General features: G+C 36.9%; 1 protein-coding gene across 1 annotated transcript in view; it reads right to left on the reverse strand.

The window, feature by feature from the left end:
* Positions 1–1,354: 1,354 nt before the first annotated feature.
* The window catches only part of APPBP2 (amyloid beta precursor protein binding protein 2), a 50,556-nt gene continuing 26,214 nt past the window's right edge, over positions 1,355–25,696 (reverse strand). The window contains exons 5-13 of the mRNA XM_077745522.1: positions 19,403–19,571; positions 14,528–14,617; positions 12,243–12,310; positions 12,057–12,162; positions 11,188–11,312; positions 8,347–8,432; positions 5,909–6,099; positions 4,754–4,919; positions 1,355–3,722 (exon numbers count right to left, since the gene is read on the reverse strand). Of these exons, the coding sequence (XP_077601648.1) occupies positions 3,469–3,722; positions 4,754–4,919; positions 5,909–6,099; positions 8,347–8,432; positions 11,188–11,312; positions 12,057–12,162; positions 12,243–12,310; positions 14,528–14,617; positions 19,403–19,571 (1,255 nt within the window). The 3' untranslated portion in view covers positions 1,355–3,468. The remainder of the gene's footprint in view (positions 3,723–4,753; positions 4,920–5,908; positions 6,100–8,346; positions 8,433–11,187; positions 11,313–12,056; positions 12,163–12,242; positions 12,311–14,527; positions 14,618–19,402; positions 19,572–25,696) is intronic.

Genomic DNA, 25,696 nt, shown 5'->3' on the forward strand with positions numbered 1-25,696 from the left:
TCCTAGCAAGAACTGAGGTCCTCCAAAGCCAAGAAGTGGAATATATACATTAATTTTTAAAGCAAAAATAAAACTCTTAAAAAAGTCTATACTTATATAAATAAGTATTTTTCCAGTAGTAACTTCGCCATCCAGAAAAGGAACCGTTTGCAAGCAACAAGGCTACAAATTCTGGGGAAAAAAATAAAACCAAGTGGCAGTGAAGAATGCCTGCTATTAAGCAAACCACTGTTTAAATTCGTAAAGTACAGCCAAAAGCTTCAATTGTGTTTTAGGTGTGTTTACTGTTCAGCATTCTGCTTACACGTAAGGAGCTGCCAAATGGCACTCCCATTTATTTATAAGATTGAGCCTCTGTACTTAATTTTCACAACACCATGAACTCTTCCCAAACAGGTTGGGAACAAAGGCCTTTGTCGAATCCTTTATTTTCACAAATGAGCATACTGCACAAGGATTACTAGAGAGCAATGGTGAGTTTGTTTTTAACCAAGCAGACACAGAGCTTTGATGACAACAGAGGTCCTAAAGCTTTGGGCAAAGTCAGCTTTGGGAACCCTTAAACACGGTGTTCTAAAAAAACCCAATCAGTTCTGTTACACTGGATGCTGGAGTGACTGACCATCTGCAGCACACGAGTATTTTTAGAGCCCCCTGATGCACCCAACTTGAATAGCACCAAACTTTAGGAAAAAGACTGGGTAAGAGATAAGAAATGAAGTCAGGAAAAATGAGACCAAAGGCCCTTGATTATTTTGCTGAACTTTGAGAAAAATCTTTAAGTTGGGCTAGGCTTCCTTACACCCAACCCTACCCTATGTGAAAAGCTTGTGCAAGTTATTGGTTATTGTGAGGTAAATTTTATTCTTTTCTTTCTTTGAGATTCTTTTTAACCCCATAAATCATGGTGACATTGACCTCTCTAACTTACCCTCAACATCCCTAGGAAAAGGATAAATCCCACACTTAAAATCGTTAGGGTATTATTCTTCGTTAGAACCAGAATTAAAAACACATTGTTAGATAATTAACAGAAATTGACAATCTCTCTTCTCAAACTACAGTGTTCGCATTAAGTCAGACAGATTTAAAGAAAACTATATTAAAGCAGTGGTAATAAAGGGAAACTACCAATGTTTTTTAGAAAAACTGGCTGCCACTTAACATTATCACCCTGTGATCTTAGGCTTCTAAATATCATGTTGCTTTATCACTGCATATGAGCTAAGCTGAACTCAAACTGAATTAAGAGAGGATGAGGCCTTAAGTCATTTGCTTGATTTTATCATAGGAAATGCTGTATGTGCACAAAACCAAAAAATACAGATTAAAAAAAAAACTTCATATGGAAACGTAAGTTTCAAAATATTTATTGAAAAACAATTTACCATGACATTCCTATACCACAAACATACCACAGGACTCTAAATAACCAACAAATGCATACAAAGCCTATCCTGAAAATATCTTTGGAGGTATTAAATATACAGGCCCATGAGGATAGAGCTGAGTAATTTAAAAAATGTTAGTCCTTGGTCACAGACTATTTGGTAATTAACAAAGAGGTGCCTCTTGGCATTAGACTGCAATGAGCTGGGAGAGGATGCAGGTGTGCCAATGTACTCCTTTTAAAATTAAAAAGAAAATAATTCAATTTGAGGAATAAATCCTGGTTTTGAAATCATAGTTATAATCCTAGGGTCCGGGCTTGTTTCATCTCTTTAGGTACCTCCCCCAGTCAATCCCCTCCTGGGGACTTAAAAACACTGGCTCATAACTAACAAGACTATAAATAATAGTTTTAAACAAGATTAGACTTGGGAAGTTCAAAAAAGTGTTTAAAATCAAATTTATCTGAAATCTCCAATTAATTTTTCCGTATTCAATGTGGCAGACAGTTTAGATTTCTTCCCCCCTCCAACCCCAACGTGCATATTAAAAGAAAACCAAAATTCAACACACATTCATTCACCCATGGACTACTCCAAGCATTAGCCAAGAGCAACATCTCTAACAGCCAAGTCATGAACCCCTGAAAATAGGGGGGAAAACCCTGATTCTTAACTATAGAGGCACCCAATAGACCACTATAATAAGAACTGAGGTAACAGCAAAGGACCTTTTATTTCTTGAATTGCTACATGTCACAACTTCCCAAATTTGAATATTAATTACCTCAACATTAAATAACCTGACTGGGTTAAAATTTTAAAAATCAAAACCTAATAAACAGGAAGACAAGTTAGTGAAATATATAATTAAGAGATCTTTGCATTGGACTCTTGAATTTCAAATAAAATGACCAACTTGTATTATTATTACCATAAAAAAGGATCTCAGAAGAATTGCTTCTTTTGGGCATCCATTTTTCCATGAATCCCCACAAACCATACAGTAACCTAAAACTCCCACCCAGACATGAGCTATTATTTCATGACTCTTAGCCAATATACTTGTTAATTGCACTGATTATTAGGGTAACATTTTAAATGAGGGGGTTGGTTGCGGCAGATATTTATAAACTTGCTTATGGCACTGCCATCTATGCACACTGACTAAAGATATGCCACTAAAATTGCCAAATTTCCCAAGTTTGGTGTCAAATTACATGAATAGAAGTTTTGCATTATTAGTTTTCATTATATATCTAAATGAAACAGACTACTGATAAAAGCATATGCAGGGGCTAAAATAATAACCTAAAGACTCTGGTCCAAATAACCCCTTTCTACATCAGGCTGGTCCTTTGTAGGTCCTCCTGGTCCTGTCAGCAAATGCTACAGAGCATCTTGCATTGTTGTACCAAAAAACCCCCAAACAACCCAAGGGTTAGTAAAAGTGCTGGTCCGTCAGCTTTTCTATGACTTACAGATCAACACTGGTCCAGTTCAGATGAATCTGACAGTCCTTCCCTTGTAAGAGCTCTGGAGTGGTTGTATCCACTTCTCTGGGTAAGGTGGCCAAACCTAAGTCAGGATGTCCCTCTTCTATCAGCACTGTGTTAACTTTTCCATACTGCATATAAAGATTTTCCCCATAAAATTTCTTTACAATACAGTATTGAATACCTCCACAAGGAAGAATTATATGTTAAAAAGTTGTTAAAATCATCCTTACGTAATAAGAATGCAACTCTTTTAAACTCTTAAATAGTTTTATTTAGGGGTTCTTTTCAGGCTTTCTGCAAAATGAATTTTTTTAAATGAAAAAAAAAAATTTCCTGTTGTTTGTTCTACTAGGTTGAAAAAATGGGCCAGACTACTTATACATGCGGTACATGCTGAATATAACTGAATATATGCTTATTCCTACGGACACTCTGCAAGATAGGGGTCACCCAAATAGGGTCAATGGACTGGACCAGTGTTTCAATGCAAATTCCAGCCCCAAAAACAACATGGTTTTGATTTCACAGTATGAATTCCCCAGAATCTGGGAAAAGGTAAATTAGTTAACTGAGGTACTCCCTCAGCAGCTTGGTCCTTCCACATTCTGAGAAATCAAGAAGGACTGTACCACTTCTTCAGTGGACTGGGGGCTGGTGTTGACGTCTTCAAGAGCATCGGTCACCGAATACTGACGATCTCGCAATCGGTTCCAGTTAGACAGAACGTTGTGATATTCAAAGACTTTCTCATAATTTCCAATGGAGTTGTAAAGTTTAATGAGACCTCGGTAGTCATATTCTAGTCCACTGTAGCCTTCACCAAACAGTTTCTTCCCTGAAAGTAACACACACACACACACACACACAAATTTAAATAATGAAGCAACAAAGGGTTCTTAAAACACAACACAAGTTCAATTCTTTAAATAAGGTGGCTTGGTTTTATTCCTCAGGATAAATGAGAAACTAATGAGACTGGGTACCCACAAAGTAAATATATTCAGTTACATTAGAATTAAGAACTTCTATTCTTTGAAAGGCACCATTTAGAAATAAGCAACAGATTGAGAGTTATCTACCTGCAACACATCTAACAACAAAGGGCTTGCTGCATCCATAGTATATAAAAATCTTCTATAAACGAATAAGGAATGACAGACAATTTAATATAAAAATAGGAAAGAATCTTTTAAAGTAAACTCTACCCCCAATGTGGGGCTCAAACTCATGACCCTGAGATCAAGAGTTACATGCTCTACTGACTGAACCAGCAAAGCACCTCAAAAACACGGAACAATTTTAGCAGGCACTTTAGATGATGACCAGAGTATCTTGTTTTGTAATAGGCCTGAAATGGAAACAATCCAATGTTCTGAATCTCCATTAATGGCAGAATGGATAAATGATATACTAATCCAATAAAATATTATATAGCACTGGAAATCAATTAGCAACAGTGATATGGAATGCAGAAGTATTTCTCAATTCATGTTCACCAAAAGAAGCCAGACATATAAAAATATATATTGTATGATTCTATTGTATCAAAAACAGGTAAACCTGATCTATGATGTTAAAGTCAGGATAAGGGAGGTGGAGGGAGCAGTAATTACACAAATAGTTTAGAATAACTGCTTTTGCCTATCCTTGACACTCTGCTTAACTGTCATACTTCTTACTACTGGTTTCAACATCAGTAAAATCACCTTTAGCAAAATGTTTCAGATGATTTTTGAGTGGCTTCTGGATATCCTTAGCGGCTCTAAACTCATTGAAATCTTAGTAATTACACTTCCCTACAGAACATCTAAGACATGCTGACATGATTTCTAATCAGTTGACTAATAAAATTTTAAAGTAACATACCAATTGCTATAGATCGCAAATAAAGTTTCTCAGCATTTTCATACTGATTCATGTCATAATTGTATAAAGAAGCCAGATGTCCCACTGAAAGGGCTACTTCATAATCTTCTTGACCAAGAAGTTGCTCTTTAATCTGAATTGCTTTGATGTGCATTTCTTCAGCTTCCTGAAAATAATGAAGCTGTATTAGTCATAAGATTATATTCTTTCTTATGTTAACAATTCTTACCCAATGATCAAGATTATTCTAAATGCCAAAGACATGGATGGCATAAGATAATCAGATCAGAGAACATACTATGTTAATCCAAAAGTTGCCTATGTGAAAAATTAGTGGTTTGGGAAGTTATGCATAGTTGATGATAGTAATAGTGTCCTATGTCAAAAACGATGAGAAAATTTGTCCTGGTAATAAAAATTTGTTAGAAGAAATTACCATTAAAATTTTTTAAAATGAAAATTGTTAGCATGTTCCCAAATTTAACTGAACCTTGTTAAGAAACCCCAAACTATAGTACACATGATTAAGAATTTATAATCCAAAATTAAAAGAGAACTAATTCAGTAAATTTTTATCATTATAAATAATACCTGTAGTATCTGTTAGTTCTTGTATACCAGCCTGATGCCCTGCTAATTAAGTCTAACTATAATAACCATTATAGCCTTTGTGGTTTTTGATATATTTCTTATTTTTCCATAGTCTAGATTTTGAATTTTATTTGCATTTTGACTCTGTTGTTTTATACTAGCTATTTTCTCAATTCTCTCATGGAACAAGGTAGGAGTAAAATAAACATACACTTGGTTATTTAAAAAAAGCTTTTAATGTTTATTTATTTTTGAGAGACAGAGAGAGACAGAGTGTGAGCGGCAGAGGGTGAGCCAGAGAGGGAGACAGAATACGAAGCAGGCTCTAGGCTCCAAACTGTCAGCACAGAGCCTGACACAGGGCTCGAACTCATGAGCCTTGAGAACATGACCTGAGCCAAAGTTGGATGCCTAACTGACTGAGCCACCCAGGCGCCCCAATAAATGTACACTTTAATAGTTAAGATAACTGAAGACGTATTATTTAAGATTTGTTATTTAAGATTGGACTTTATTACCTAAAATTATTTAGTAAGTGAAAAATACAGTAACACAGGCTTCTACCTTAAATTTTCTCATTGACTGGTAAAGTCTTCCAAGGTTTCCATAGTGTTTTGCAGTCTGTACATTAAATTCCCCAAAAGCTTTTTTGGCTAGTTGGAGTGAAGACAGGTGCAAATCATGAGCTTCTTGAAGCAGCCTCTGTTCAGTTTCTTTATTGTGACAGTCAATTGCAATCTCCTCTAAAATAAGAGCTGATTAAGAAAGCAATAAAATTAGCATAAATCCATCTATCAAAGCTAATCAGAGCATATGATTTAAAATTAAATTTGATAAATGTCTGTGGTTATGGTTTAGAATGAGGAAAGATGAAAATATTCCACTTTAATGAAAAATATACTTTGGGGGGTCATTCTATTTTGCAGAGTATAATGAACTTCAAATTTAAGAAAAACAATGGTACATATCAACTATTTTGCAGAATTAATTTCTGCTTTACTAGAGTGTTATATTTTGCTGATGTAAATTTCTTATGTAAAGCAATCCAAGAAGGAAAAGTCAAAATTATAGTTATGAAACTGTATCAAGGAGAACCTAAGTACTGTTAAACATTCTGAAACCAAACTTCGATATAACCTTTAACCAAATACAAATGAAAGAACTGGTTTCCTTCTACTCACTTGACCAACTAAATCAGGCAAGAAGACAGTGCCATTTCTTTTTTTTTTTTTTAATTTTTTTTAATGTTTTATTTATTTCTGAGAGAGAAAGAGAGAGACAGCGTGAGCAGGGGAAGGTCAGAGAGAGAGGGAGACACAGAATCTGAAACAGGCTCCAGGCTCTGAGCTGTCAGCACAGAGCCCGACGTGGGGTTCGAACCCACAAACCACGAGATCATGACCTGAGCCGAAGCCGGACGCATAACTGACTGAGCCACCCAGGCGCCCCAAGACAGTGCCATTTCAAAGTCACGTATAAGACTTTTAAATTCCATTTAAAGTCTTAAAAATATATATTCTTTTACAAGGTAATTTTATTTCTAGGAAATTTGTCCACATGCACAAAAGTAAAAGAAGTTTAGTTCATTGTATCATTAATTTCTTTTTTTAATGTTTATTTTTGAGAGACAGACAGACAGACACAAAGTGCATGAGCAGGGGACAGAGACACAGAATCTGAAGCAGGCTCCAGGCTCTGAGTTGTCAGCACAGAACCCAAAGTGGGGCTTGAACTCATGAACTGTGAGATCATGACCAAGCTAAAGTCGGATGCTTAGTTGACTGAGCCACCCAGCACCACCACTGTAGCATTTTTAAAGAACAATATAGGTTAAAAACAATATAAAGGCCAAATAATAGAGGTGAGGTTAAAAACAATAGAAAAGGATATACATCCGCATGTACTGCAATGAAAACATGTTCACAATGTATAAAGTGAAAAAGCAAAATATAACTTAAAAAGTTCATTCATTATTTGGAGAAAAATAGTGTAAAAAATATTCACCAAAATGCTGAATCTGGATTGGTGGGATTTCAAGTGACTTAATTTATTATTTTTTCTTTTTTCTAACTTTTAATTTTTACATCAAATATGTTTACTGGTATTACTTAAAAATGCAAATCTAGAGAGAAAAAAGAACCAGTTCCAGAATTAAGGTAAAACTTCTCTAATATACATGGCATTACATGAGTGACCTAATCATGCTGGCAAAATAAATGCTTTAAATGAACAGGATTTGTTAGTGATTAGAAGAAAAGTGAAAATGAGAAGAAAGGGTGCCTGGGTGGCTCAATAGGTTAAGCATTCAACTTCTGCTTGGGTCATGATCTCATGGCTAGTGAATTCAAGCCCCGTGCTGGGGTTTGTGCTGACAGCTCAGAGTCTAGAGCCTGCTTTGGATTCTGTCTCCTTCTCTCTCTTCCCCCTACAACCTCAAAAATAAACCAACATTAAAAAAGTTAAAAAAAAAAAGTGATATTTAATAAGAGTCCTGCAACATTAAAGGTAACCTGATTAAAGCTGAGTTTCAAAATCCTGCCCTATAAAATGGAAGGTATGTAAAAAACTCATCTTCAGTCTACTATCCATGTTACTATGCAATAATCATGTGCTATTCTTTCATCCTTCTCTCAAAAGAAATGAATGACATAAAGGCATGACAGAGAGGAAAAAGAGGGGGAAGGGAGGGAGGAAGAAAGAAAAAAGAGACAAAAGATATTCTGGCTTATTAACAATACTATATGAGAGAAGTTAACCTTTTTATTATGAACCACTGGAAATTCTTAGGTACAGCTGTAGGCAAATACATTAAACCAGGCTACCTTAGTAATATGCAGATATAATCCAATCCTATGCTACTACCCACGGAAATAGACAAATGGCCTTATTTATACCATATGTCATTAAAAAATATGAGACTAGACATCTATTACAATTCACAGCAAAAGAAATCTAAAAAATATATATACACACATATATTGGAGACTAATTGCAAAGGGTACCTTTCACCCTCTTTGAAGAAGCCAAAAGAAGATGATCTTCAGGTAGAATGTGGGTAATGATACCAATAGCTCTTTCTGCATGAAATCTGCAATACAGACAGATATATTCTGGCATTTTTTAGTTATAAATAATTAAAACATTTTTTTAAAATCACAATTTATAATACTGATGGAATTTCTAAAACTATCTGTGGTAAAGGATACTGCGTTTTGTTTAAATTTCCAGTCTGTTATGGACTGAACTTTTATCCAATTGATTTCTATCTCCCACAGAATAAACTGTGAAACTGTAATTATAGCCTACAAGTCTCAACATGATCTTTCACTGGGGCTGCTTCTCCGACCTCATCTACCATTCTCAGAAACAGCTCTCTCCTTGCCCTCCAAACACATAGGTATCACAGTTTTCTGAACATGCAAAAGCATACTCTCACCTAGGACTCTTGCACTTGCTTTACTGCCTCTCCGGAATATTCTGTCCCTGAATATCCATCCATGGCTCACTCTTCAATGAAAAGCCTTTCCAGACAAGCCTATACAAAAGTCCCTAAAAAAATTACCATAGCTCTTTACTCTTAGTTTATTTTATCTTTCTTCACATAGCATGTATTCTCATCTGATGTGTTTGGTTATTTGTTTATGGCCCCTTTACCAAATAGAAGGTAAGCTATCTGCCTATGTTATCTGCCAATTCCTCTCAAATAACTCCAAGTCTTCTATCTCCATTTGCCAGGTAATTACTAATTTTCTCATATCTGTCTTCCAATTCACTAATGGTCTCTTTTTGTTGTGTCCAAGGTGCTGTTTAACTTGTCTACTGAGTTTTAATGTCAGTGACTATTTTCTAATTCTAGCTATTTACATTTTATTTTTTCGAACTGCTCTTACTGAAATATGATTCATACCACACAATTCACCCATTAAAATGTACAAATCCAGTGATTCTTAGTATATTCACAGTTGTGCACCCATCACCACAAGCAACTTCAGAATATTTTCATGACCCTAATAAGAAACTCTGGCATGGGGTGCCTAGGGAGGCACATGGATGGCTCAGTTGGTTAAGCATCTGACTCTTGACTTCAGCTCAGGTCATGATCTTATGATTCATGAGATCGAACCCTGCGTAGGACTATGCACTGACAGCATGGAGGCTGATTGGGATTCTCTCTCCCCCTCCCTCTGTGTCCCTCCCCCACTCATGTGTGGCACATGTGCATTCTCTCAAAATAAATAAACATTAAAAAAACAAAAACAAAAAAGTCTCTCTTGACTTTCTTCAAACCCTGTCAGCCCTAGGCAACCACCAATTTACTTTCTATCTCCAGATTTGCCTATTCTGGACATTTCATAGAAATGGAATCATACAATATGTGGTCCTTTGTGACTGACTTTTCAATTAGCAGAATGTTTTCAAGGTTCATCCAGGTTGTAGCATCCATCAGTTGTTTTATTTTAAAATCTGCCCTTTTTTCACCTTTCATGTGCCCTCCAAAATATTACTGATTCCTTCTTTTACATCAGGGTCAGCAAATTTATTCTGTAAAGGGCCAGATAATAAGTATTTTAGGTTGTGTGAGGCCATATGCTCTGTCCCAACTACTCAAATTCTCCTGATGTAACATGAAACCCACAGACAATACAAGAGTGAATGAGTATTGCTATATTCCAATAAAACTTTATTTTCTGCATAGGCCATAGTTTGCTAACTCATTTTATATATTTAATCATTTACGAATACTTACAGTATCAACCAAAAAGTTTTGTTAGCTGATATTGTCTGGGTTCTAGTCTTGTTCATTATAGTTGCTAATTCCCACTAATAGAAGAAATGTTTCCCTAGTTTGAAATATATATTTTTAAGTTTATTTATTTTGAGAGAGTGACAGAGAATCCCAAGCAAGCTCCATGATGTCAAGCACGGAGCCTGATGCAGGGCTCAAACTCACAAACCGTGAGATCATGACCTGAGCCGAAATCAAGAGTCCGACACTTAAGTGACTGAACCACCCAGGCACCCCTATTTTGAAATATTTTTATGGTAAGTTCATCTTAGGAGAGCTGGATCTATGGAAAATCTGTATGATTTTGGTTGAGCATTAATCATTTCTAAGAGTTTTGCATTTTCTCCCAAAAGGTATTTCAGGAGAATGAGCAGTCCTAAAGTGCTTTTTAAATGTTTTCCTCAGTTTCGGGGTTCCTGAATGCATGGCAGAATTTGTAATTTGTAATTCCTTGTCCTCTTTCTTGCAAACAGGAAATTTTTTTCCTCTGAGGGTGCAACCTTGATCCTGGCCTCATACGAGAGTTTCAGTTCTAACTCACAGCTTCCTGTGGGCTAAATGCCTCTTGAATCCAGGACTGTTGTCAAACCACGGGTACAGAAACTTCTAAACTTTCTAATCACCCCAGGGCAGTTATACAACAGTTCATGTCTACCCTATTGGATTTTAGTCCATGACTGGCCCTTGGGGATTTCCTCTTCAGTTAAACATTTAAAAAGATGATCATTATATTTTATTCAGTATTTCTGCATGTTTTGAGCAAAATGTTTCTAAGTCTGTCATTTAGACAGAAGCTACTGTTTACTCAGAGAAAAATTATTAAAAGCATTCAAAAGACAAGCCATATTCTGCATGAAGATATACAAGTCTCAATATTAAACCACAATAAAATCTAAGTGAATGTCTTATAAATTGGTACAATTTTGGATGACTTCAAGAACATTTTAGGCATCTTGTTAAGACTCCAGGAAGACAAATTTAATCCATAAAGGATGAGAAAAAACAAAACAGCAGCAACAGCATTTAATCTCTCAGTGAAAAGGAAGATGGAACTTACAGTGCATTGTCAAATTTCCCAGAGCTATACTGGTGAACATAAGAAGAATAAGCCAAGTCTTCATGAGCTGTTGCTACATGGATATTTTTGCCACCAAACACTGACTGCCGAATGTCAAGGGCTGCCTGAAACAGTGATGAAAATAACACTATAAATCCTTAGAAAACACTACTCAGTGATATTAAGCACTCTAGGAATTTAATCCTTAGAAAACACTACTCAGTAATATTAAGGACTCTAGGAATTTAAGTATATATTCTATATACAATCCCATCAGTTTTAAAGCACAAGTCCTGCTGTATTTAAATCATAAGAGAACATAAAAATCACTTATAAGGCCTGATTTTCTGAAGACTGAATCTAGCTTAAAAGGCAATGGCTTCATAATAAAAACCATTCATATGTCCAGGAATCACATCAGTGTTTTTCTTTACATCCTTCTTCAAAAGTGAACTATAAAGTCAAGAATGCCTTGCCCAGAGTGATGGCATACATAACACATTTACCTGAGAATGACTAATATAAGACCTAAAAGAATTGTTATCAACTCTCATTGCTGTCACAATATAAAGACAACTATAATGACTCATACGAAATCAACAACGAAGACAAGTCAATCACACGGGAAAAATGGAAAAGTACTCTTAAATATGAACCCACAAGCCAAGAATTCTTTTTCTGGATAGTTTTCTTTAACTCCCAAAACATTTACTTTTAATCCTTCTAGACATTGTTTAGTAAAATAATGTGCCATATTTGAGGAGGGGCTCAGAAAGAGTTGTTTCTAGAAAGCGGGTTATACACCACAAACAAATACAGGTCAGCAAGTCAATTCCGGTTTAAAGAAAAAAGTGTAACTATTAACATACCTGATAAATTGCAACAGACTGACAGATATTATCTACATTGAGTAAGTAGAACCCATAATCTAGCAGTGTATCAGAGTATTTTGGATGTTTGGATCCAAAATGATCCCTATAAAAAGATATAAAACTATTAGGATATAAAGCAGAAAGAGACAGTTTGAAATGGTATTTTTATTAACAATCACCTACCGTGCCAAATACACTGCATGTTTAATTAGCTGTTCTGCCTTCTTAAATTCACGTTTTACAACACAAGCCTAAGGATAAAGTGAAAGATTAAATAACTCTCAAACAGCTAATTAGTGTGCTAAAATAAGTACATTTCATACAGTCAGACTGTAACAGTCAAAAGAAAAAAAGCATCTTCAAACATAAACAAAAGTGTTCTATTTGTAATTTCTTCCCTTCCAAGTACTTGAAAATTCTATTATAAACAGATCTGTACATATTCTGAGAAATGCCCAGTACAAACCTGTTATAACAAAGTTACCTTACAAAGCTGGTATACTCCCATTCTTCCAGATTACATAATAAGTAAATGGAGGGAAGGTTCAATATAGTATTTTCTAAGTTGCTTATTTATATCTCAGTTCTAGAGTGTCTTAAATATCTTGTAGTTTTCATCTGTTAATTTTAAAATGCATAGAATTTCAAGTTTACTTATTCTTAAAATACTCTGATTCATGAAAATAGCCAATAGTTTTCAAACTCTAAATATTATCTGGATATAGAAATATAAATCTTGCACATATATGAAGTATACTTATTTATTTTGTGAAAGAGAGAGAGAGAGAGAGAGAGAGAGAGAGAGAGAGAGAGAATCCCAAGCAGGTTCCGCGATGCCAGTGCAGAGCCCATTGCAGGCTCGAACTCATGAACCTAAACTGAAACCAAGAGTTGGATACTTAATCAAATGAGCCAACTAAGCACTCCTAAATCTTGCACATACTAAACTGTCTTGGGGCGCCTGAATGGTCCAGTCGGTTGAGTGTCCGACTTCTTTGGCTCAGGTCATGATCTCACAGTTTGTGGGTTCGAGCCCCATGTTGGGCTCTGTGCTGAACACTTGCTCAGAGCCTGGAGCCTGCTTCAGATTCTGTGTCTCCTTTTCTCTGCCCCTCGCCGCTCATGCTCTGTCTCCATCTCTCAAAAATAAATAAATGTAAAATAAAATTTAAAAAAACCAAACCTGTCTTAATATTAAATGTATATCCAATGTTTTAAATTAATTAAAAATATAGTAATATCCCTCTTCTAGATCTGATAATCTGAATAAAGTTATGCCACTTACTTGTCTAAAATGACTTATTTAAGAAGTTTCACAGAAGTCTTAGACTTTTCTACATTATAATTTCAGAATCTTTCTTCTAACTGAAATTTCCATAATTAAAACCAACCAAAAAAAACTGAAAAACCTTTGGGTAGAAAGAATATATTTGAAAAGTATATCAATGCTTTAAAACTTAAGTGCATCAAAACAGCAATTTTAAAATATTAATAAATGCCTTCAAAGAGTTAATGCATTGGGTGCCTGGGTGGCTTAGTCGGTTAAGCGTCCGACTTTCGCTTAGGTCATGATCTCGCGGTTCGTGGGTTCGAGCCCCATGTTGGGCTCTGTGCTGACTACCAGCTCAGAGCCTGGAGCCTGTTTCAGTCTGTGACTCCCTCTCTCTCTGACCCTCCCCTGCTCACACTCTCTCTCTCTCTCTCTCTCCTAGAAATAAATAAAACATTAAAAAAAAAAAGAGTTAATGCATTTATTTTTAGATTAAGAAGAAACTGAAGGAAAAAATCAAGTAAGTACTACCAAGCAGGTCAAGTATGGAAAGCTGTGACACTGTGAGGCTGCAATACTACCACTCAAAGGTTTACTCCTAGGCTAGCCTTGAGAAGAAAAATGACCAAAGTCCCTACAATTGTGGCATAAGGAATTCAGGTTGCTGGAAAGGCTAAGAAAAACAAAACAAAACAAAAAAGCAAACTTGGGGCCCTGGGTGGCTGTCAGTTATGCATCTGACTTCAGCTTAAGTCATATCTCATGGTTTCTGAGTTTGAGCCCCATGTCCAGCTCAGCACTGGCAGCACAAAGCCAGTTTAAGACTCTTTGCCCCTCCCCTCTGCCCCCCCCCCATGTTCTCTCTCTCTCTCAAAAATAAATAAATGTAAAAGAAAAAGAAAATCAGACTCAAGTTAGAATAGCACCAAAATAATGTTTTAATCTGTACTTTAGTGAGTTGTATTATCAAAATGAATTTGTTCATGGGTTTCCTGGATATAGGGAAATTAGCTCAATTCTATACAAAGGATAGTTTTAGAAACCAGATTTCTAAAAGTGAGCACAGAAACTTAGAAAATAGACCTTGCTGGTCCATGAAGTACGTTAATATCTAACTTGTTCAGTAACAAGTTAATCAAAACAAATTTAAAGCTTGCTAAATCCTGTAATTCATTAATAATTTTAACATTATACTCACCTTAGAAGCTTGTCTTAAGACATCCACCACAACTTTGACTGGTAAGCCCACTGTGATTTCTTTCATTGCCTCAATGCACCATTTGTAAGCCTAAAAAATATTTACAGAATTACAAATTAACTGATTAATCAAATTGACAGTATTTAATGAAATGGTTATATATCCCTCTCCCAAGCTTTCAAGTACCTGAATAAGAACACAAACGATTTACACTTTAAATTTTCAGAGACTAAGTTTTCTTCAAAGTGTAAGTTTGTTATGTTTTTCTTTGAAAAAGTGACACAGAAAAAACCAGGGGCATGTTCTTTCTTGTCCATAAGCCTTTGCAGATACTGTTCCCTCTATCTGTATACATTCCTCTTTCCTGGACTTTTTTTATGTTAAAAAATTTTTTTTTAATTTAATTTTTGAGAGAGAGAGACAGCGCATGAGCAAGGGAGGGGCAGAGAGAGAGAGAGAGGGAGACACAGAATCTGAAGCAGGCTCCTGGCTCTGAGCTGTCGGCACAGAGCCTGATGCAGGGCTCAAACTCAAGGACCATGAGATCATGACCTGAGTTGAAGTCAGACCTTAACTGACTGAGCCACCCAGGTGTCCCTTTCCTGAACTCTTATCCAAGTTAAGTTAACCAAGTTAGTTAAGTTAAACCCATTTAACTTGTCTTTCAAGCTGCAGATTAGGTTTCCTTGTACTTTCTTCTCCTAAGGAAATGCTTATTATTTTATATTTTAATTACCTGTTTAATGGAGTGTTTACTTCGTAAGAGCTACTGTTCTAAGCACTTTACGCACATTAACACATTTAACTGACACAACAGCCCTACGAGATGCAAAACATTATGGGAAAATGAGGTGCAGAGAAGTTTAGTGCCAGGCAATGTGCTAACCCCTAGGTATCTATTGGGGAAAAAAAACACAGTATGTCCTTCCTTTCCCAGTGCTTAGTGGAAGAACAGATTTCCTTTGTAAGCTTTCTTCTCTTCCATTCCACCTAAAAGATTCAGAAGCAATTTTTATATAAAAGTGAAATGTATGTGATTTAGGTCAAAATAACTTGTTTTGTTAAGACACTAAACAAGCAGATGTTGTTCCAGAGTAATAAGTTAAAATCCTTCAAACTGTAGTGGACTGCAATACTGCTTTAAAATATTTACTGCTCCTGGGGCACCTGGGTGGCTTGGTCACTTAAGCGTCTGACTCTTGGCTTCAGCTCAGGTCATCTCACGGTTCATGAGCTTGTGCTCTGCACTAACAGCCTGGAGCCTGCTTGGGAATCTCTCTCTCTGCCGCCCATCTGCTCTGTCTCTTAAATTAAAAAAATCTTATTACATTAATTATTAAACTTATTAATAATAAACTTATAAAAACTTATTAATTAACAAATTAAAATATTTACTGCTCCTATTTGGGAAAGGATATACTTCCTTTCTACATTAAAGATGAGCATGGTCGGGCATCATGTTGGCAATTTAAGACCAAAAGGTGGTGGGGTGGAGTTATTATTCTTGCTCCAACTCCAAATTAACATGTGATGTTGAATATGTGACTCATTAAACAGTCACACCATTATTGATTAATGATATCTATTATGGGTACAGGATATTTCTACCCATGCAATATATTTCTGATCTTAGTCTACAGACATGATGACATCAAACAAGCCCTATTTAGCAGTGTGGCTGGCCCTGTTGATTGCTTGTCATTCCTTCCTTCAGCTCTTTCCTGTTTAATAAACCTAATTTCATCGAGGAAAAAAAAAAAGATATCCATGGTCATATGATTTCCTCTGGCCAACTGAAAAACTAATTAAAAAATTGTAAGTATGATTTCTGGGGAAAAGCTCTAAGACCAAGTAATACTTCCTCATGATGTTCTTGCCTCTGCTCTAAGGCTGGTAATGTTCTAGATAGAGGATGCTCACCACACGGTTTTGATCAAAATGTAAACAGAATATTAAGCAGAGCCGTAGGCATCCCAAGACAGGATGTAGCATGAGCAAGAAAAACTTATTTTTCCATGTCACTGCTATTTTGGGGCTTATATTACCTCAACATAGTTGAGGCCATGCTAATATCAAAATATGATGACAATTCATTAAACTATACCCTCAATATTTGCATACTTTTCTGTAGTTATCAATGACAAACTGGTCTATACTTAAAAGAATAAGCTATCTGGGGTACCTGACTGGCTCAGTTGATAGAGCATGTGACTCTTGATTTTGGGGTGGTGAGTTCAAGCCCCACACTGGGCAGAGAGCTTACTTTAAAAAAAAAAAAACTATCAAAATTCTTCAAGAAACATCTATAGCCTTAAACACTCCTCATGAATGTGATGAGCACTGCAAAGACCATGAATAAAAAACAGTATAACCTAATCTAAACAGAGACAGAAAATAACTGTCAATTAAATAGTAACTGCCTAGTAAAGAAAAGTGGAAACTGGTAAATAAAAGGCATTTTTGTTCCACTGAATACACTGGTGGGTCTGGACATGTTAAGATATCGGTGGAACTGGCTATGAAGCAAAGAATGGCAAGATATGAATCACTCTATGTAACAGAAAGAAGACTGCAGAGTTCCCGGGGGCAGTATGAACAACAGGAATGAAAAGAGGAATCAGAGGTGGCTAAGATGAGTTCCGATGCAGAGATATAAAAAGTTGGTGGGGCACCTGAAGAACTTTAAGAGTAGGTACCTCTTGGGGCACCTGAGTGGCTCAGTCGGATAAGCGTCCGACTTCGGCTCAGGTCATGATCTCACGGTTCGTGGGNGACTTAGGCATTCAGGCGCCCCCACCATTTTTTTTATTTTTAAAAAATGTTTATTCATTTTTTGAGAGGAGGAGAGTGGGAAAGTGAGAAAGGCAGAGAGAGAAAGGCAGAAAGAGAGGCAGACAGAACCTGAACTCAGGCTCTAGGCTCTGAGTTATCAGCATGGAGCCCGACAAGTGGCTTGAACTCATGAACCATGAAATCATGACTTGAGCTGATGTCAGACGCTTAACCAACTGAACTACCCAGGTGCCCCTCTTTTTTGTTAAGTAGGCTTCACGCCCAGCTTGTAACACAATCCCAGGCTTGCATTCGTGTCCCTGAGATCAAGACCTGAGCTGAGGGGTGCCTGGGTGGCTCAGCTGGTTAAATATCAGACTTGATTTTGGCTGAGGTCATGATCTCAGGGTTGGTGAGATGGAGCCTCGCTTTGGGCTCTCTGCTGGAGCCTTCTTGGGATTCTCTTTCTCCTTCTCTCCCCCTCCTCCACTTGTGGGAGCATGTGTGCACAATCTCTCAAAATAAATAAACTTGGGGAAAAAAAAAAGAGCTGAGCTGAGATCACGAGTTGGATGACTAACTGAATGAGCCATCCAGGTGCCCCTTAAAGTAGACATTTCTAATACTCAAACTGTTGTTAGAGATCTCTCTCTCATTTCCAGTAAAGTCAGCTATCTACACAAAGGGCTTCTGTGAATGGGGTTTTTTGTTCTTGGTGTGTGAAATGTAAGAAAGAGGCCAAATTCTATATTTGGGTTGAGAAGCTACGGAACAATCATTGCATAGAAGGGGCAGCAAAACAATCCATCAACAGAACCAATTCAGCAGACCCAGGATTCATCATCAAATGTAACCAGAAAAACATCCATAACCCCCCCCTAAGAAATTTGCAGGCATGTTGATAAAGGTTTTAGATTTTTACAGGTGGGTTTGATGTCTTCTTACATGGATATGAATAGCAGGATGACCCTAGCATCAGGGTTGCATACAACTGTATAATCATTCTAGAGTTTTCTAGCTTTATCTCTAATTGTAATTTTCCTTCATGAAAAATATGGAATATTTAATGAGGCAAAAATCAAGATAGGGAGAATTACAAAACATGAAAGCTAAATGACAGTTATGTGGCAGCATAACATAGTTATGAAATCCTTCCATAAATAAAGCAACTAAGTAAAGGAGTTAAAAAGACAGATCGCTTCTCAACTACATATTCATTAGCACTGAAGCATTAATTTAATAGTATAAAGACAGGAGAGAAGTTACCTTTCTTATAAGGCAGAGGAAGGAGAAAAACAATGCAATAAAGCATAATAAATAAAATCTAGCTTCCATTAAAATGAGTGTCTTCAAGTTATGAGAATTCAGAGCTGCATATCTATTACAGGTTCATTTGACAGAGCATGCCCATCAAAATAATTTAGATAGCAATACATTTGGTCAAATTAAAAACAAAAATAGGCCATAAATCATACATGTGTATGTTTAAATTACATCTCACAGAGTACTTTTTGTCTCATTTTAAATACTCCATTGCAAATGTGTACTGCTTTAAGTAAATCCGATATGTAAAAATATGATCTATTAAAACAAATACAAGACTTATGATTTATCCTTTAAAATTTTTTTTTATTATTTATTTTTATGTTTTAAATAAATTTTATTTTTTTAAGTAATCTCTACACCCAATGTGGGGCTCAACCTCACAAACCCTGAGATCAAGAGTCACAAGCTCTACCAACTGAGGCAGCCAGGCACCCCCATCTTTTTTTTTACTTTGAAGTACAGTTGACATGCAACATTATAGTGGATTCAGGATACAATGCAGTAATTTGACAATTTTATAAATTATGCTATGTTCACCATAGTAAGTATAGTTCCATCTGTCACCATACATTACAATATCACTGACTACAGTCCCATGACTTATTTATTTTGTAACTGGATGTTCTGTATCTCTTAATATCCCTCACCTATTTTGCCCATACCCCCACCCCATAACTACTAGTTTGTTCTTTCTTTTTTTGTTTTTCTGTTTGTTTTGATTTTATCCTGTTTATAGCCATTTGCTGATCACAATGAAATGCACTTCAAAATACTCACCTCATCATAGTGACTTTTTGCAAACAGTAGTGCACACAGTTCTCCATACAGTGCAGCTTTGTTTGCTTGCTGGCCATGTTTTGAGAGTTTATCCATATATGTCTGAGCTAACTTAAACGTTTCTTCACCCAAGTGATACTTGCAGTTTCCATTTCGCACGTGAAGCAACCTGCAAAAGCAGAAATAACATTCCTCTATTTTTGATATTTCTAGCATGGTCCTCTCACAGACCACTACTTAATTCTACTCAAATGAGTTAAGGAAACTAGATGCAGGAAGTACAGCAGCACTGGAAAATAACTGTCTGGCCCAAACCAGGACTGACTAAAGCACATAAAGTATTGTCTCTTCCCAGAATACTACCCATGGTTAATCTCACCCAACTCTGATTCTTTTTCTTCTTTATTTTGTATACTTTGTGTACTCAGTATGTGCTACACCTAACCTTTAACTTTTTTTGTTCCAAATCCAAAAGTAATGCAGTCTCATTATAAAAAAATCGGAAAACAATGAAAAAATAAGACCAACGTGAAATACTATTACCTACCATTACTTTCTTTTTTTTCTAGTCCACTTGTGCAACATTTGATCAGTAACTTACTTTATCTCATGTTGCTTCATAAATGTTCATTTTTATTATCTTTCCAGTATGGTAAGTTGACTGAAAACAGTGGTATTGTCACCTATTTCTTTCATAACCTTTATCTTCTATGGTGGAAAAATAGAGAGTTCTTTACACAAAGCAACTGTAAAACCACGTACAGCATCTAATGATATGTAAGAGTAGCAAAATGCGTCCGGTCAGACTGTGATACCAACAGACTATATACACCTGTATAGACTATGCAAGACAGAACAGTGAGGACCTGACATATATTTATGTATATATTATAATGCTGGCTAGAACTTTATGTGCATGTATCATGCCACTACAATCTTCTGAAATTGCTCAGCCCTGAGAGGGAGCAGGGTGTAAAAATCATTTAAAAGAAACTAAGTATGGAAAATCTGGCAAGAATTCTTCAGAAATATAAAAACCAGATATTTAAAATTTATTTTTTCAATCTACACCAAAAGTGAAAGAAAGATCAATGACCCAGGATGAGAGCTGTCTAAGAATTTTCTAATCTCTATCATTTCTTTGTACAGCCAGGGAAAACAGATGGAATAATTTCAAATTAACGAAAATAACTCAATAAGGTAGCAAACATACAATGCCAGTGTGCATCCTTCTGACATTCTCCATACAGTTATCTGCTTTTAGAAAAGACTAAAACCCTCAAGCAAAATAATAAACTAAGGTTAACTAAAAATTCTAAATTTTTTATAACACCAAATTTCAACTTAAAGTGTAGTAATTTTCAGGCTTTTCTAGAATGGTGAATTGAATGGATTTATATTTTTAAGCAGAAGTGTAAAAGTATAAAAATGCATGTTTTTGCATACATTTCAAATAAAAAAAAATTTTCAATGTTTTATTTTTGAGAGAGAGCGAGAGCATGAGTGGGGAAGGGACAAAGAGGAAAGACAGAGAATCTGAAGAGCTCCAGGCTCTGTGCTGACAGCAGAGCTCCCAACGCAGGGCTCAAACCCACGGACTGTAAGATCATGATCCAAGCCGAAGTCAGACACTTAACTGACTGAGTCACCCAGCCACCCTGGTATACAGAAAATTTTTAGAGTGAAAGTTAGTGTACTGATATAGAACAAAGAGACAACGTCACTTGACTGCCAAATTGCTGATCTAATGGCCAAGTCGTGTGCAATGATCTCTGTCACAATGGAAACCACACACAGGAAAATAGAACTGAAATCTAGTAAAGAATTACTGGAAAAAGAAATACAGTAGTTCAGATGATAAAGTTTTGAGAGACTCTTACAGTCAATTATTGACTGAACACCTAATATGTGCCAGTCATTTTTCTAAGTGAAAGGGATATAGTGGAAAATGAGACTCTAAGAAGCTTTACTCTAGGGGGAAGGAGTATAGGATAGGTAGGCAAACATACCAAAAAGTAAGGCTTTTATTTAAAAATAAATGCAGGGTGCCTGGGTGGCTCAGTCAGGTAAGCATTCAATTCTTGATTTCAGCGCAAGTCATGATCTCATGGTTCTGAGAGCTCAAGTCTTGCATCAGGCTCTCTGCTTGGGATTCTCTCCCTCCCTCTCTATGCGTTTCTCCCTCAAAATAAACAAATAAACTTAAAAATATATAAATGCTATCAATCTTATAAAAATAAGGAAATATTTTCAGGAGCTGCTGCTGCTTTTTTTTTTTTTTTTTTAAAGATTTATTTTTGGGGCACCTGGGTGGCTCAATCAGTTAAGTATCCAACTCTTGATTTCATCTCAGATCATGATTCCAGGGTCATGTAATTGAGCCTACACTCAGCGTGGAGTCTGCTTGAGATTCTCTCTCAATCTCCACCCCGACACCTCTCTTCCACTCACTCTCACTCTCTCTCAAATTAAAAAATATATATATATATTAAAAAAAATATATATTTTAAGGAATCTCTGAATCTAGGTGCCTGGGTGGCTCAGTTGGTTGGGGATCTGATTTCAGCTCAGGTCATGATCTCGCAGTTCATGAGTTTGAGCCCTGTGTTGGGCTCTGCGCTGACAGCAAGAAGCCTGCTTGGAATTCTCTCTCCTCATATCTCTGCCACTCCCCTGCTCACACACACACTCTCTCTCAAGATAAATAAACATTAAAAACAAAACAAGAAATCTCTATATCCAATGTGGGGCTCCAACTCACAACCCTAAGATCAAGAGTCATGCTCTACTGACTGAGCCAGCCAGGTGCCCCATGATCAGAAACTTCTTAAAGGAGGTTCTCAGGCTAGACAGGGAAGGATTCTCTTGAGAAGGTTAACATTTGAGTTGATAACCTAAATGTAGAAGAAACAATCATGTGAAGGTCTGCGAGGAAGCATGTTTCACACAGAAGGAATAACAAGTGCAAAAGCCCTGCGAAAGGGAAAAAAAATCTGGCATAATCAAAGAACAGACAGAAGACCAACATGTCTGAGGTATTATGAATAAAGGATTATGTAAAAAGAGATGATAAAACAGGGGTGCCTGGGTGGCTCAGTTGGTTAAGAATCCAACTCAATCTCACCTCAGGTCACGATCTCAGTTTGGGAGATCAAGCCCTGAGTGGGACTCTGTGCTGACAGTGTGGAGGCTGCTTGGGATTCTCTCTCTCCCTTTCTCTCTGCCCCTCCCTCCCTTCTCTCTTCCATCCTCTCAAAATAAACGAGCAAAAAAAGAGAGAGAGAGGCGTCTGGGTGGCTCAGTTGATTGAATGTCTGACTTCGGCTCAAGTCATGATTTCATGGTCCATGGGTTTGAGCCCCAAGTCAGGGTCTGTGCTGACAGATCGGACCCGGGAGCCTGCTTTGGATTCTGTGTTTCCATTTCTCTCTGCTCCTCCCTGCTCATGCGCTCTCTCTCTTTCTAAAATAAATAAAACATTAAAAATTAAAAGAAAAAAAAGAGAAATGAGAAAGCAGAGATAAGAAAGATTTAATAGGGCCTTGCTAGGTCAGGGTAAGGAGTTTTGGCTGTAATAGTGAGATTTGATTTATGCTCTAGAATAATGCTAATAGAATCTCCTGAAATGTTCTGTATCTGTTCTGCTCAATCTGGTAGCCAACAGCCACAAGTGTCTACTGAGTATCTGAAATGTGCCTAATGTGACTGAGGACTGATTTTAAACTTTAATTAATTTAAACAAGTCATATATGGTTAATGACTACATACTGGATAGTGCAACTCTAGAAAGACTGCTCTGGCTACAGTGTGCAAGATGGATTATAATAAAGCCAAGAGCGAAAGCAAGACAACCAGGACAGAAGGTATTACAACAGTCCGCCCCCCCTCCCCCCACCAAAAAGACCTTGAAAAATAGTGGGGGAGATGGAGGGAGGCAAACCATGAGAGACTCTTGAATGCTGAGAACAAACTGAGGACTGATGAGGGTGGGGACAGGGGAAGGGGGGTGATGGGCATGGGGAAGGGCACTTGTGGGGATGAGCACTGGGTGTTATATGGACACCAACTTAACAATACACTATTAAAAAAAAAAAAAAGACCTTGAGAAAAAAGGACAGGTATTAGAGATACAGAGTTGATAGTTATCCAAATGGTTCAATGAGGAAAAGGTTAAACTCAGCATAGATTGTAAATTTACAGAATGAACAGTATTCACCTCTCATGTCTACAATACTAAAAATTGCATTTCCAACAAGATTCACTGTAGACATTCCCCCTAAAAATAAATTTCTAGAAATTACTTAACAGGGGTACCTGGGTGGCTCAGTCAGTTAAGCGTCTGACTTTGGCTCAGGTCATGATCTCCCAGTTTGTGGGTTCGAGCCCCGTGTCGGGCTCTGTGCTGACAGCTAGCTCAGAGCCTGGAGCGAGCCTGTTTCAGATTCTGTACCTCCCTCTCTCTCTGAACCTCCTCTGCTCATACTGTCTCTCTCTCAGAAATAAACAAAACATTTAAAAAAATTTATTTATTTATTTTTTTTAATTTTTTTTTTTTATTTATTTCTAGGAGAGAGAGAGAGAGAGACAGCGTGAGCAGGGGAGGGTCAGAGAGAGAGGAGTCACAGACTGAAACAGGCTCCAGGCTCTGAGCTGGCAGTCAGCACAGAGCCCGACGCGGGGCTCGAACCCACGAACCGCGAGATCATGACCTAAGTGAAAGTCGGACGCTTAACCGACTAAGCCACCCAGGCGCCCCCATTTAAAAAAATTTTTAAAAAAAGAAATTATTTAATAATTGGCATATGATGGGATAGCAAACTAAATATTTTAAGCCAGAAATGCACAGCTTGATATTTTCTCCAGTTCCTGCTGGGTGCCTATTGAAACAAAAGTACAAATTAAACATATGGAGACTCTTCAGGGTCTTGTATGTCCATCTGGGCTGACAGAGCAGGATGAAGGATCCAAGAAACTTATAGATCCAACTGAGGATCTAATTTTGCCTCAATATACTCAGTCTAATGAAAAGGCAGGTTTTCAAGGTTCTCCAAATGTGGTTCTAGAATGTAAGTACTGAATTTTATTTAATCATTTAAAAAAAATATTTTATTTTTAAGGCCAGTTTTAGGTTCACAGTAAAACTGAGAAGGTACAGATTTCTCATATACCCTCTTTCCCATAGTATGTTATTCTTTTTTAATGTTTTGTTTTTGAGAGAGGGTGCACCAGCAGGGGAGGGGCAGAGAGAGAGGGACAGAAGATCAGAAACAGGCTTTGCACTGATAGCAGCGAGGCCGAAGCAGGGTTCAAATTCATGAACTGTGAGATCATGACCTAAGCTGAAGTCAGACACTCAACTGACTGAGCCACTCAGGCGCCCCTCCCATAGTATGTTATTTTTATGAGAAAATACATTTGCATCTACTTGTTCAACAGCTATTGTCAAAAGCAATTACTATTTAACTGATTAACCTACTCACTGTTTGAAAGGAAAATATATAAGTTTAGAAGTTATTAGCTTATGAATATATTCACTTTAAGACTGAGCAAGATGGGGCACCTGGGTGGCTCAGTTGAGTGCCTGACTCTTGATTTTGGCTCATATGATCTCATGGTTCCTGAGTTCAAGCCCCATATGGGGCTCTCTGTATCAGCACAGAGCCCACTTCAGATCCTATCTCCCTCTCTCTCTGCTCCTCCCCTGCTCCCATATGCATGGGCTCTAGCTCTCTCAAAAATAAATAAACATAAAAAAATGTCAAATCAAATCTGGGGAGAGAAAACTTACATGAAAATAGCTATAACTAAATGTTACATAGAAAAACAAAGAGTAAATAAAAAAGAACAGTTACTTCTAGACTAGCCTGCCATTCCTTTAAGTACATCTGTTTAAAAAAATGTACGTTTAAGAAAAGTTATTTATATATAAAATACTAATCTTATTACACAATTCTAGAAATGCAAATAGGAGTAAAAAAATAAACACCCAAGAGAAACATGTTTTTATTTTCCCAGCATCCAGTGCCTAGCACAATTCTGGGTACGCTGAGGCATTCAATAAATAAATTTTGAGTGAATGAATGCACAGGCTCTGTGACATAGCAAAAACATACATATAATAGGGGCACATGGGTGGCTCAGTCAGTTAAGTGTCTGACTTTGGCTCAGGTCATCATCTCATGGTTTTGAGTTTGAGCTGCATTGAGCTCTCTACTGTCAGCACAGAGCCTGCTTCAGATCCTCTGTCTCCCCTTCTCTCTGCCTTTCCCCACTCTCATGCTCTCTTTCTCAAAA

The sequence above is a fragment of the Crocuta crocuta genome, unplaced genomic scaffold, assembly GCF_008692635.1.
Source record: "Crocuta crocuta isolate KB4526 unplaced genomic scaffold, BGI_CrCroc_1.0 scaffold333, whole genome shotgun sequence".
Lineage (NCBI taxonomy): Eukaryota > Metazoa > Chordata > Mammalia > Carnivora > Hyaenidae > Crocuta > Crocuta crocuta.